General features: G+C 47.5%; 1 protein-coding gene across 6 annotated transcripts in view; it reads right to left on the bottom strand.

The window, feature by feature from the left end:
* Window positions 1-13,155, bottom strand: part of TPO (thyroid peroxidase) — a 105,218-nt gene extending 92,063 nt beyond the window's left edge. For 2 of the 6 annotated variants that reach the window (XM_025353868.1, XM_025353874.1), the window contains exons 1-3: window positions 13,072-13,155; window positions 12,112-12,206; window positions 4,818-4,902 (exon numbers count right to left, since the gene is read on the bottom strand). In XM_025353868.1, the coding sequence (XP_025209653.1) occupies window positions 4,818-4,902; window positions 12,112-12,205 (179 nt within the window). In that variant the 5' untranslated portion in view covers window position 12,206; window positions 13,072-13,155. Of the gene's footprint in view, window positions 1-4,817; window positions 4,903-12,111; window positions 12,226-13,066 lie in introns of those variants that run through there. The other 4 variants (XM_025353869.1, XM_025353875.1, XM_025353876.1 and 1 more) reach the window with 2 other exon arrangements.
* Between the last annotated feature and the right edge of the window lie 1,249 nt (window positions 13,156-14,404).

Below are 14,404 nucleotides of genomic sequence, written 5' to 3'. Positions count from 1 at the left end.
CCCCTCACCCGCAGGCCTCCCCTCACCCGCAGGCCTCTCCCCACCCGCAGGCCTCTCCTCACTCCTGGTCTCCCACACAGGCACCTGACCTTTTTAGATTCCCAGCAGCAGCAGCAGCTACAGGGAACCAATCCAAGGTTTCACAGTTGACCTGCCTACTAGCATTTGGGAACCTGGGGAGCCTGGAGAGAAAGGACAGAGGTGACCTTTGCAACAATGCTGCCAACACCTGGGTGGATCAGAGCATTGTCCAAGCACCTGCCAAGTGGAATTACTGAGTCCCCAGGGCCCGAGGGAGGACTACATCAGGTTCACCATCCTTCTTGCCTGAGGGTTGAGTCAATCACCTTTGACAGCAAAGCTGGCAGGGCCAGGCCCCAAAGGAGAAGCAGAGTGACCACAGCGGACTGCGCTCTGGGGGCTCCAGACAGCTGCCCTGGCTGAGTCATCTGCAGTGGGGCCTCTCCAGCTGACAGGAGGCCAGCACTGCCCAAGTGACCACGGGAGGTGTGAGAGTGTCAGAGGCCAGGCAGAACTACGGAGCTGGCAGGAGAACCTCCTTCCCTCTGCAAGTTAGACATGAGGCTCAGGACTCAGAATCACCCACTGTGGCTTTGGGAAAAGTGACCTAGTTGTTCTCTTCAGTTGTTCTGCCATAATTAAATGGATTGTTTATATTTTTATTAATAATAATCCCAAAATACATAGTGCTTACAAGTGAACATAAAGTTTCAGGTGCTGTGCTAAGCACTTGTATTCCTTCCATAGTTAATAATATTGAATACTAGACAAATGTGCTAAGAGAGATTTTAAGTGCTCTCACCACACGTAGACACCAATCACTATGGAAGGTGACGGGTACGTTAATTTTGTTTGATCACTTCATTATGTATCAAAACATCATTTTGCAAATCTGAAACATATACAACAAAAATAAAAATTTTTAAAGCTTACATGTTAGGCTGTTTTTGCATTGCTATAAAGAAATACTTGAGACTGGGTAATTTATAAAGAAAAGGGATTTAATGGGCTCAAGGTTCTGCAGGCTGTGCAAACACGGACCCAGCAGGAAATCTACTCCTGCCTCCTAGAACACCTGCACCCACTCGAGGGCTCACTGTCTCATCCCTTCTTTTGCCTGGCAGCCATGGGACAACACAATCTGGACCCAAAAGGGGTATATCAGGAAAGCAGCGGTCTGGGAAACTGATCCCAGCTCCTGAGCGTGACCTGGAGGGGTCTGGGAAACTGATCCCAGCTCCTGAGCGTGACCTGGAGGGTATCGCCCAGCAGGTCCCCTGGATGGGTCCCCAGGTCACGCTGCCCATACCAGCCCTTCCTGTCCCTGCAGCTGCCGTGCAGCTCAAAGGGCTCTCCCTCGCTGGCTGGTCACTTTCCCATCATGTCCACGTTCTGCAGAGCCCAGTCTGCAGGCAGCTCAGTTCAAAAGAGCCTGGAGAGGTGCTTCAACCCCCTCAACAAGCCACAGTCTGCTCTGTTCATCTGCTGCTATTTCCCAGGGGCCGCAGCCATGGCTCATTCCGAACACAGACGCAATCTGCAGCCCAGGTCAGGGCTGCATGTTACTTTAAGACCTCAGCTTCAGAACATAAGCAAGGTATTACTAGGTAACACTTGCAGGCTCTTAACTGCAGCAAAATATCTGAAAATCAAACTCAAATTAGGGGAACTTTGACTCTAGCTGGTTTTGCATTCTTAAGGTGAAGAGCCCACACAGAGCCATGCATCATATGTGTGTTCCCACAAATTCTGCGGATCGCTCTTGGTTCGGGGACACCTTCCAGTAGCTTCATTTGATTAAATAATAACACTCCTTTAGCTGTTCTGTCTGGCACCCCAGGAATGCCCAGAGCGTTCCACTGTGAACAGTAAACAGACTAAAATGGTATCACTAATCTAGGTGCAGATATTCCAGGCTGAATATACCCTGGAACTCACAGCGAACTGTGAATACTGGAAATGGTCCCCGAATGCTAAAAAGGAATGAGTTTACTGCTCAAGGAATGCGAGCCTGGACAGACCATGGGGTGAGTAACTGAGACTGATGGGAACATTTGGTTTCTCGGCCTCTGGTCTACCGGACCCAGAGCCTCATGCAGACACTTCTTCCATCTATGCCGAAATTATAAAATTACGAAGTGCAGAAAGGAAGGGAGTTGCTCCCACTCTCATGGCAGGTGGAGGGGGCAGATCTGCAGTGCCCGCTCTCTGCCATGGTGGGAGAAAAGCACACTGCCCTGTCCAAGGGGTGCCTGCCAGGTCGAGGGCACACTCACCCCCACCCCCACACACTCATGGGTCACACTCACCCCTGCCCCCACACTACCAGCCACACCTGGCCAGGTGGCCCAGACACAATGGATGGGCAGATCCTGCCCCTGCCTGCCTCCCTCACAGGGTCTGGCTGCTGCAGGTGAACCTGGTTGCTGATGCAGCCTGGGCCACAGGCCCGGGAACCCATCGCTACCTCCCTGGAGGTTGTATCTTCCTCCAGAATACACTGCACGTTCTCCAGATTCTCCAGTCAAACAGGGGTGCTCTCCCCCAGAGCCCGGGCCGGCACACTCGCCGCACAGCATAAAGATCCCGGTCCCCAGGCACAGGGCACCCTCCGCACCCCAGACGCAGCCTCTCCTGTGTGCAGCCTGCCCTGGTCTCCTTTCCATTGCTCTGTGGGAGCTGGTCTCAGGGAACAAGTGCAAACACTAAAACTCTGACTCCATCTACCTCGGGAGCACAGTCCTTTGTCCCTGGCCCCGTGCTATCCAGGTAAGCGAAGTGATGAGTGAGGGGGTAGGTGGTCTCAGAGGCTCCCTTTCTGTAAACACTTTCATGGGGAGGCTCTGTGCTTTCCTATCACTTTCCAAAAGCCTGGGGCCATACCACTATCCATGAGTGAGTGGAAGAAATGACTTAGGCACACTCTAGCTTCTGATATTATTATTTGGAGAAGTTATTTTTTTTCCTTTTCGGCTCTAAAGTAACTAGATGTGTTTTGAAGGATAAAAGTATTTTATTATTATTAAAACTTTTACTCAAAGTCAGTTCTCTAACCAACCAACCATCGTATTTCCTGATGATCCATAATAAATTAATCCCTAAATGAGGTGCCCCCTTCAGGTATCTGTCTTTACAGAAGGAGCACGGACTTCTGAGAATATGAAACGATCTAACTCATCTCTGTATCCCGGCATCCAGAACAATGACTGTTCCACAGTAGAAACAGTATTTCTTAAGGAAAGAAACATAGTTGGAATAGGTGTAGAGTGTATTTTTTGAGCGATATCAAAAGGCAAATTTTTCCAATAGTGTCCCCAGCTGACATCTCTCCTGGGCTTCCCTCACTCTAATGCATCCTTAGGATCAAGGCATTGATTTCAAAAGGGTCCTCTTAACATGTAATTTGTAAACCAAAAGTAAAATTCTAATGTCCTCGCCTAACCACCTGAGTGGACCCTGCCTCTCGACCAAGAGCATTCCAAAGTTAGCCCGAAAAGCTGGTTCAGGCGGTGATGGAGGGTGGTGAGTCAGACACACCTCTTTCTGCCCCTCCAGCATCAACATCGACACAGACCTTAAGTCTGATAAGAAACATTCACGATCTCTTCTCTGTGAAGCTCATGAAACCCTGGCGTCCACAACCCCTTCACATCACCCAGACATTCCTTCCCACTGATGATAATTCTTTCAACTGATTTTTGCCAATCAGAAAACTGTTACATCTACTTATGACCCGGAGACTCCCCACCATGCAAATCTGACACGTTTTGACGGACGTCTTCTGTCTCTCTAAGATGTGTAAAAGCAAGCTGTGCCCCAGCCATCTTGGGCAGGTGTCCTCAGGACCTCCTGACACTGCGTTACAGGCACATCCTTAGCCTTGTTAAAATAAACATTCTACACGGATTGAGATCTGCCTTAGATACTTGGGTTCACAAATTGTTACTAAGAGAGCAGCACACACTTGTTACTATGCACTTGGCATCCACCCCCACTGCCACGTCTTCCCAGGAATTCTTGTCCATTTTAGACTTACTAAAGTGTGCATGAGTTTGTGAGAAATAGTGGTTCTCTTTCTTTTCCCTTTGATTCAATTTTTAGAAAATAAATAATAATTTGTTTTCAGCCACTATGAACAATAAGGTATTTTTCTGGCTGGAATAATAGAAATTTGGAATAAATTAACTGCTGTCTTTTGATATTTTGTATCTTGAGAACTTATATAATTATTAGTCAACTTCCTACAAAATAATAAGCTTGGGAGGACAAACTGCTTTACAGGTTTGTTTTACTTTTCTTTTTCTAGACAGGTAATATGAGACCACAATATTCTTAATAGTGGTGTCTGTTATATAATTACAAATGCTAATTATTTCAAAAATGGAGGAGAGCCCCATTTAATTCTTTATCCTATGCCCCAGGTTATGTTACAGTTACATCACACCACCAAAGATCTGGGATCTAGGTCTCCCTTTTCCTCTTTAATCTGTCCTAGTCCTTGAGGAGAGAGTCTGGTTTCACTATCAGGACATCAGCCTCTACTGTCTTTTAACCAGGATATATGTAATTGCTGACTGGATCATGGTGCTTTTCCTCTGTGTCTTGCTAAAGAAAGAATTGGATATTAAATACCATTTCTATCCTCTGCTTGCACATGACACTGGGGAAGCAAATTAACAATGGGAAGCTTCAGGTTTTCATTTGCAATTGTGAATATTAGGCCACACGTGTGCAGATGTCGGGAAGGACGTGCCCGTAGGTGGCATTCGGGGCGGTGGCCCCTCCCCAGGGCTCACCTCTGCATCGTGGCGTACATGGCAGTGTCCACCAGCCGCTTGCTTTCCTCCAAGACGCTAGCGACACGAGACTCCTCAGGCTTTCCTACGGAAGAGAACACCACACAGTCAGAGCACAGTGACGGTTCGGGGATTCACTGACGGTGTTGCTTTGTCGCTCAAGCCCATCTGGCTGTGGTGATGCCCACGTGGTTTCCAGGGCAGGCAGGTGACCAGGTCCGCGGGAGGCTTCTCCTCCACGGGCCTTCACTTCCTTGCTACGGAGGAGCGTCCATCCCCCTGCATGGAGCTGCCTGGAGAATGGGATGAGAGAGCTGCTCACCTAATTTCTCACTTGTCCAAACCACTTCAAATGATTCTGAATAACTTTCATTCTGAACATTTATCACTGGTTACCTGAGCTAGTGGTAAAGTTGATAATAATTTGCCTATCTTAATTTGTGTACTTAATAAAAGATAAAATAATTCCAATATACCAGCAGTTTCCAATGAAAACACTCCTGTGTTATTTGTTTTAGCACCTGGAATGTTTAAGAGGTTAAAATTCCATTTCTGGATAACAACATGAAGTTCCAGACGGGTAACAGGAAGATGGCAAGTGCTTCCAGCCATGTTCACACGTCAGTCCTGTCACTAAATTCACCTGTGTAGCATCAATACTCCACCAAAGGAATGCGTTGGTTCCTAAAAGCAAATAGAAGTCCCTGAAGGGGACACCAGGCTCTCCCCACGGCCCAACGTGGCACCTGCAAGAGGTTGGCCCAGGAGAGGCGCCTGCACGAGGTCAGTCCAGGACAGGCGACTGCAGCGCCTCTCAAGGCTTCAGCCCCAAGTGCCTTCCATGCTCATCCCTACCCAAGGAGCACACAAATTCCCCACCATCCCTTCTTCCTGCTCACTCTGCCCTGCTCCGTCTGTTCCGTTGTCTACCCAGTTTCTTACAGTGTGATACAACAAAGTTAAGAAAACCTCCATGATGGATCTCTCTTGGGTTCTGGGATGAGTAACCAGTGGTTAAGCACTTGGGGCAGAGGGTGACCTCTCAGGGTTGGGCAGAGAGCAACGAACAGAGCCCCCCGGTGTGGGGCTCCCTGGAGCCAGGGCGGGAGGGAGGGGGGGCACCCAGCATGGGCTCACAGCTCCACCAGGGCCCCGCAGCACGGTCGTCAGAGCTGCGGGCTCTGGGTGTGGAGTCTGAACAGGGGACCCGGTTTCGCGCCAGCATGTGCATGCTTGGGAAAGTGCGATGGGGAACGGATGCCAGTGGGAGTCAGTAGGAGCCGAAAAAGGAGGGGCGGCCTGGGCATCGCAGGACCAGTGGCAGGTGTGGACCTCAAGGACCAGCATTCTGGGCTTTATGGAGATTTCTTTCAGCTCTCAAGAGCAAGGGAACCTCCTATTCCCACAAAAGCTTGAGATATAAGACACTTGGAATTTTCGTTTATTTTCCTCGTATTTCCTTCTAAACCCACTGCAACTGCCTGGGCAACTCAACTCACATTTAGTATTCGGAGGTCAGTCACGGCCGCTTACTTGCCAAACACAGTAACCACCCCCCAGGACTCTGGTGCTTTTGGGATGTTGCCGGCATTCTTAGGTGGCAGAGGGGTGACGGCCATGAGCTCTGGAGTGAGACAAATCAATCTCCGAGTGACGCAGCAGACCACCTCACCTGGCGCGGCTTTCTCTCCTAGCGGCAGAGTTACATGGCAGGATCGTTCTAGAGAGAAGTTTGCACAGCTCTTGGCTGAGGGCCTGGCAAGTGCGCAGAGTTACGTCTTAGGATGGTTTTAGAGAGACGTTTGCACGGCTTTTGGCTGAGGGCCTGGCAAGCCTCAGTGCTCCCGGCCGTCGTGCCTTCTGGTTTCAGTTTCTGGCCGCTCCCTCTCTCAGCCTCGGTCACCGTGGCTCTCTTCCTTCCACGGTCCCCCGTGAATGTCACCGCGGGTGCATTTCTGGCTCCTCTGATCTCACCCTCCTTTCATCCTCACCCAAATGCCCGTTTTCAACTTGAACTTCTCTCCTGAGTCACGTCATCCTCCTCTGCTCCCCACTGGGGCGAATTAACAGCCTGAAATAACCACCCTGCCAGCTCAGGTCCCCAAGCCAGAAACCCAGCCACGGCTTTCCTTGCCTTTCATTCGCCATGTTGTGCTGATTTCCCCATAATATCTCTGGTAGAACGTTCTGCTCCTGCCTGGCCCTTGCCAGTCTCCCTTTCTACTGCCTTAGTAGAAGGAGCTCTCGACTGTCTCTGGCACTGATCTCTCCCCCAGCCTTCTGTCCCTCCTGCTGTCACCCAAGTGACCTTTCTAAAACAAGGCCTGCTTGTGCCTGTGCCTTTGATGAAAGCATCTGAAGGCTCCTGATGCCCACGGAATTGCGTGCAGGTCCTCCTCAGAATCCAGGACTTCCACAACCCGCCCAAGACCCATCTCCATGTTGCAGAGCTGTGGATGTAAAACGCAATATATCCTTCATCTCATGAAATTGTCAATCTCAAGCTCCCAGGTCTTCCTTTATGAAATTTTGATCCTGCTGATCTTTAGGTACCGGAAAAACAAATTAGCTCTGTCACTCACACCACCTGTGTTTATGCATCCTGTCACTGAGAGTTTCTTCAGGGCTCTGCAAATTTCTACGCTATTCACGGCCAAGACAAAAGGCTGGTTTTCAGCAGGCAACTTGACAAGTATTTAAGAACCAACTGATGAAATACAAAGAAACATGCTTATCTTTCCCTACTGTGCTTGGAAATGGCAGTTTCTAGAGAGATCATTCCTTGTTATTGACAAACATTAATATATTGTTATTTAAGTTTAACTGATCACATGTTGCTTAGTCTCTAGTTTCTTTTCTTATTGTGAAATATTTTACAAAATTAAAACATTTTTATAGGCTTGCAGATTATTAGTGTCTTTTAAGTTTCATAAAATAAATCCATTTTTGTATTGAAAACTCCCATCAGAGACACATAATTCTCATCAGATAGTCCTAAGTGTCTGCTGGAACCGGTGGTGTTTTCACTGTTTAGGTTAACTACTTCCTGGCTGAATAGAGGTAACTGACATCCATCCGTAGGGGAGGAAGAAACCTTTTCTTTCCCTGCATCTTAGGTTAATTTTCTGGGGCATTGTAAATTATACTGACAAAAGGCAGAGTCCCAAGAGGAAAACACACAGGGGTTATTAGCCTGGTCTCCTGCTTCCACGAGGGAGCCCCCTGAGCGCCCCAAGATGGAAACTTGAACGGACAGTTAGAACTCGGCTGCACAGCCCCTCAACAAAAGGACAATCATTTTCCAAGAAGCTGCAAGACCAAAGCAAAGGGCTTTGAGCTCCCGGGAAACACATTGTGAGGAGGCCTCTCTGGGGCAGCTACAGGAAGGGACGCCGGGGCTGCAGAGGTTTGCCACACAGATGCCTCTGGGGCTGGTTCCAGGCTGAGGGCCTCGGGTCCCCCATGGTGATTTCTGTCCTTTCTGCTGGACAGGGAAAGGATTTATGTTCTACTTTTAGGCAAACAGAGGGAGGGCAGATGGCTTTTCCTTTATCTGCTGCTTCTCAGTTTCCATCAGCTCACGTTAGCTTTCCTGCCGCCAGGGAGCAGGGGTAGCTGGCTCTGACCCCCCCCGCCATCGTTAGCTCTGCAGCTGCCCCTCCTTCCTCGGTTCCCAGCAATCCCAGGGAAGAGGCGTCGGATGCAAGGACTATAGACTTAGGGAGTCTGAACCTGAACTTTATTTTCTTCAGAACTGAACACTGAATTCTAGGGAGTCACGGGACTTAATTACTTGCTCTGGAGAAGCTGCCCACTGCTCTCCACCTGCGCCTTCTCCAGACTGCTCCTGCTCTGAGAGGTGCATGGCACGGTTCCCCCAAATTCTCCTTTATGCATATTCATATTGTTCATAAAAGAGGTGGGATTCAGGGACACATTCGGCAAGAACATACTATATTTCAGAAAGAAGGAAGTGGCCTTGTTCCAAAGGCTGTTTATGTAAAAAAAACCTATATATATATAAATACATATATATATTTATATGAAAGCCAAAATTCTTCTCCAAAACCCTAAGCCCCCAGGACCAGAGCTTTGCCCCTAATTCTAAGCGCTAGATTCCTGTTTAGAGTTGTATGTTGATTCTCACTTTAATCATTGCTGTCTGTTGAAATTTAATGAACTGGAATAAGGTTTGCCAACTTTCCTTTTAAAACAAATTCACTCATTAGGCTAGCTTCCCAAATTTTCCCAGTCTGCAGGCAGCGCCTCTGCTTCCCGTTGTTCATTTGCATCTTGTTTTCTTTTAACAGCTATCACTTGTGGAACATTTGCCATAAAGATAATTGCACATAAATCTTGATTTTGCACAAATGCTGGAATGCCGCTCAGCCTGCGAGGGGATGAATACACAGGGCTCCGGTGATGAACACTCTGTTCAGGGTTTTAGAGGAGGGACTGGTAGCAAACTTCTCTTAGACAACAATGGTCGTGCACAGACTTTGGAGGGAAAATGAAATCTTTTTCCAATTTCAAAGACTCTTATTACAGAATTTTCAGGTGCTGAAGTTTATTTCTCTTTGTGCTTTGACCCTAGGGGATCCTGCTCTGGAGCAAGAGTCTCTCCTGCACCCACCCAGTCTGAGCACCGGCCGAGATCGTTCCCTTCTTATTCCACCTTCGTAAGGTTTACAGACAGGTTGATACAACCTAAACTCTATCCAGGACTGATGCTTTTCTTTCTCTCTCTGTTTTTTTTAGATAGATTCTCACCTTGTCACCTAGGCTGGAGTGCAGTGATGTGATCTCGACTCTGCAACCTCCACCTCCTGGGTTCAACTGATTCTTGTGCCTCGGCCTCCCAAGTAGCTGGGATGACAGGTGGGCACCACCACGTCCAGCTAGTTGTTATTTTTTTTTTGCGTTTTTAGTAGAGATGGGGATTTGCCATGTTGGTCAGGCTGGTCTGGAACTCCTTCCTAGCCTCAAGTGATCTTCCTGCCTCGGCCTCCCAAAGTGTTGGGATTACAGATGTGAGTCAGGGCACTGGCCTGATACTTTTCACTGAGTACTTATCATCAAGCTTCAAGTATGAGGATGTGTGTTGGTTCTCTGTAAAGACCTGGGACTTGAGGCTGAGTGGCCACAGCCTTGCTGCTTCTGAGACTTCCAGACCTCTACGTTTTGATGCGTAAAAGGGGTGCCTGACACATAATGGGTGAGCCACCCACCAGGCAGGACCCCCCGGGACCCCCGGGGAACCATCTGCTTATGATGACCATGTGTGGTCCAGGGAAGCCTGGATCCTCTTGGCCCTGCCACTGGCTGCTCTTTGGCTTGCCCTGCACAGAGGCTGGGGAGCAGGCCAAGGTTTTCGCTTCACATGGCTGTGAACACACGTGACATAAACCCACACACAATCATCGGGTATCATCATTTTCCAAACGGATTTAAAGCTGTAAAACAGCTATTAAAGGATGGAAAACTGAAGTACTGTGAGACACACGTTTTTTCAGTAACTCATTTACATGTCAAGCAAATAATAAGTCAGCGTGGAAACATTGGAGCGGGCAGAACGATGTGCCCAGTGTGTGGCGTAGCCGTCAGCTGCCGTCCTGTGCACTCGCAACGTATCAACCAAAAGTTTAAGCAAAAGGAAAAGGTCAAATCTCTCAGAGATGGAAAAATAATTTTTAAAAACTGCTTTAGCAAAAGTTGTGGATATTGCATTCCTGATAGCTTTTTAAATGTGATTTTTTAAATTAAAAAACATGTTACAGAGTTTTAAATATTTCGTTGAACAGCTCCCATGTATAATGACTTGCTCATAACTAGCTCTTGATTTCTAACATATTTTACTTTGGTTTTATACAACCAGGTCCTTAGTAAGTATGAAATAAAATAACAAATTAATTAATTTACAAACCATTGGCTGAACATCTAGCGTGTTCTGGGTGATAGAGTGACTGATTTATTATTGGAAGATGCAAAATCACTTTTTCCTGAGGTTCTTTATATTGTGACTCAGTTTGTGTGTGTGTGTGTGTGTGTGTGTGTTTGCCAGGGCACTGCATTCGCTGCTGTAAATGGAGTATCTCATTCTTGCTCATGAATAACGATTGTGATGGGTAATTTTCCAGTGTTCTCCACTTGCAGGTGAGGGACAGGAATTGGGGGTGAGTAGCCCATCCTTGGGGCATGGATGGAAGCTGGCAGGGAGAGGCCCCACGGCTTCCCTGATCTCAGAGTGGGCAGTGACTGGCACGTCTTGGGAGCTGTGGAGGGAGAGTGCTTTAAGGAGTCTACGAGTCTGTTATGGACTTCACTGCAGCTCCTAATATGATCTGTGAAGTCCTGAGATGCAGAAACATTGGGATAAAATGTGGCCCCCAGCAGAAGGCTGGGCTGGGTGTGGCTGGGAGCAGTGAGGACTCCAGAGTCTGTGACCCTGAACTACAGACAAGTCTCCAGTCCTGGGAAAGGCCGGCGAGGGCAGAGGTGCTAGTGCTGTGCCACGGCCCTGAGACTGTGTGCAGAGGCCCAGGGACCTGCCCAGCAAGGTGTCACCTGCTCCAGGGGCTTCAGGACTGTGTCCAGAGGCCCAGGGACCTGCCCAGTGAGGTGTCACCTGCTCCAGGTGTCTCAGGACTGTGTCCAGAGGCCCAGGGACCTGCCCAGTGAGGTGTCACCTGCTCCAGGTGTCTCAGGACTGTGTCCAGAGGCCCAGGGACCTGCCCAGTGAGGTGTCACCCACTCGCGGGGCCAGGAGTGTCTGTGGGGTGAAATGTCCAGGCAAACGCCCCTGCAGTGTTCGCTCCAGTGAAACCTGTTCTCAGGGTTTGGGACTTCATTTATTTTATCAAAAGAAAAGCAAAGAGTTTGATCTGTGATTATTTTAACCACTGCATCTCAGTAGCTTTCTTAACTTGTTTTCACATAGTAGCACACTGATTCCAGAAAATACATCACAGAAGTTATTTAAGAAAAAATGATTCTGTAGCAAAGGAAGAAAAACACTCGCAAAGATTTTTTTTTTTTTTTCAAATATATGAATAGGTAAAAGTGAAAATTTTCTATTGTGTTATCCAAGGAAAATCAGCTCTTTTTAAAAGAAAGAAATGTGCAGTATTTTAATCCTTCTAAAATCAAGAATTACAATTTTTTTTCTAAGCATAACAAAGCATACGCTACAGGGGCCTAAACTGACTCTCGGGAGCTTCCATCATGCCGTCTATTTCAGTAAGTGTGAAAAATAACTTTATAAGGGCCAGAAGACCACAATGTCTTTGCTACTTACCCCAAAGGAGTTCTTTGCCTCTTGAGATGAAAGGGAAGAAGGCTTCTGTGCAGGCCATAATCAGCGTGACAGCCAGGACAGCCCGCGCTCTCATTCTAAAATTAAGGGAAGGAAATAGAGCATGCAACATAAGCACCGATGAGGCCACGAGAACCACTGTGTCCGCGTCTCCTTGCTGAGAGGCTCCCGCCGCTGACTCCACACAGCCTCTACCGTGGTGAGTGACCCTCACAGGCCTGGGGTCTGCGAGGCCAGAGCCGCCCTTCATGTCAGGAGGTGCACAGAAGCTGCAGTGCTGAGCAGGCCTCCCCAGGCCCTGATTATTCACAAACAGAATTTTTATGTTTGGCAGCTCCAGTTGCCAAAATATCTCAGTAACAACCTATTTAAATTTTTGGTAATGTCAAATAGTATAACATTACTGGGAATAATTATTGGGAATGAAAAAAATCTGTTTCCCCTAATGTATCTATCTGGCAAAAAGTGAATACTATTAGAAATCTAGCCTTTATAAAAGTGACAAATAAAACCCCTAAATGCCTATTGAATTTCTTAAAGCATTCTTATGTCCATAAAATGATTTCAGAATTATAGTTGTTAAGACAAAACAGAAGATTCAAAATTTGTCATTTCTACTTTCAAATCCTGGTTTTTTTCTCTTAGGCTTTCTGTGACTATTTTTGAGCCACTAATTTCGTTAAGCAGGATAGCACCAGTGAGTCTGTGCTGGCGGGAATGTGTCTCCGTAGACGATGATCTAGGAATTGACCCTGCAGGACCCACATGTTCCAGCGGAGGTCATTGCAAACAGCACTCATCAGTCAGTCAGTCCGCCTTGCTGGGAGACGCCACCCGCACCTGCCATAATGGCCCAAATTACAGCCTCTCTTGGACCAGTTTACAAGTTCCAGTGATGGATTTCTCTTAGAAAATGGAAAAATAAAAATTTTACAACCTGACCTTTTTTCTCTTCTCAGCCAACTGCACTGTTGGGCACTTTCTGCGGCTGTAACTCTTCTGAAATGAGCGCCTCAATTGCCTTCCAGGGACTTGGTTACCCGCCTTATAAACCGACTCCACGCTCTGATACCCCATTAAGATGCTAGGAAGTGGAGTGGCGCCCGTTCTTCGTGGGAACAGAATGTCTATGGGCTTTGTTGTGTTTGCACCAGGCTTCTTGTGTGTCCTGACTGGTCAGAAACAAACTGCCATGTCATCGGGGTGCACATGTGGTCCAACCTCTGGCCGTATGAGTTAGGAAGAAGAGGGGAAAAAGTTATACAGGGAGAAAGAATAAACCAACCAAATCCAACCTTGTGACACTCACATTTTCCTCCCTGTTACTTTCGCAGTTAAATACCCTGTGAAAAAGGGGCTGTTAATCTCCCGAGGACTGGGTTGGGTGCAGCTCCCGGGCCCACCGATGACTCGCTCTACAACTCTGAGCCTGTTGCTTTCCGTCCCTGAAAACCAGTTTTCTTATCATTAAGAGGTGAATAAACTACACTTTTTCCCAATTTGTTGAGGTGAAAATGAGCACAGTCTAGCGTGTGTTCACCAGCACACAGACATTCTCCCCTTAATCCACATCACACGCCCATCAAAAGAGTCCCCACAAAGACAGAGATACCCAGTAGGAAGGTCACCACAATTGCACTCTCAACACTGGGAGATGACGTGTCTTCACAGTTGATCTGCTTTCAGGCTGTATCTCATCATGAAAATGATAAAATAACATGTGTCTTCAATGACTCGCTCCTGAGACTCTGAGCCTCTTCGTGCCCCCGGAAGTCCTTTGGGTTTCTACTTTGTGAAAATCATCTTAATCTTTCTCCTCTCTTTCCCCCTCTCCAAATGTGACTGATGCTTCCTCTAGGTAATTTGAAAGTAAATGCTAAAACATGATGCAAAGGCTTCCAAATATTAGTCTGTTTGTTAGAAGATCTTCTGAACCCTAAGAATGTGATGATTTGCCTTTAAAAGAACATTCTCCCCTCAATCACCATCACGCACCCATAAAATGGGTGAAGATAACAAATGAGTTAGACAAGCTCTGAAGAGCAGGGAGATCAGTCAACAGTGATATAATCCCTCCATGCACCCTGAGCATGGTCACTAGGAGGCTGGGGTGTGGACAGAGAGGAAGGACCAGACTTGGTGGCTCGTTAAGAAGGATTCCATGGCTCAACGACGAGTTATTGTTGGGAACAGAAGAAAAGCAGAGCCTCTGAAGATTCAGCCATTCTTGGTTTGATGCCTGAGCAAGTGAAAATCTCATGTACTGATCCTAGGA

This window comes from Theropithecus gelada, chromosome 13, assembly GCF_003255815.1.
Source record: "Theropithecus gelada isolate Dixy chromosome 13, Tgel_1.0, whole genome shotgun sequence".
Lineage (NCBI taxonomy): Eukaryota > Metazoa > Chordata > Mammalia > Primates > Cercopithecidae > Theropithecus > Theropithecus gelada.
Note: the sequence above shows the minus strand (reverse complement) of the source record. Positions and strands in the feature narration are given on the sequence as shown.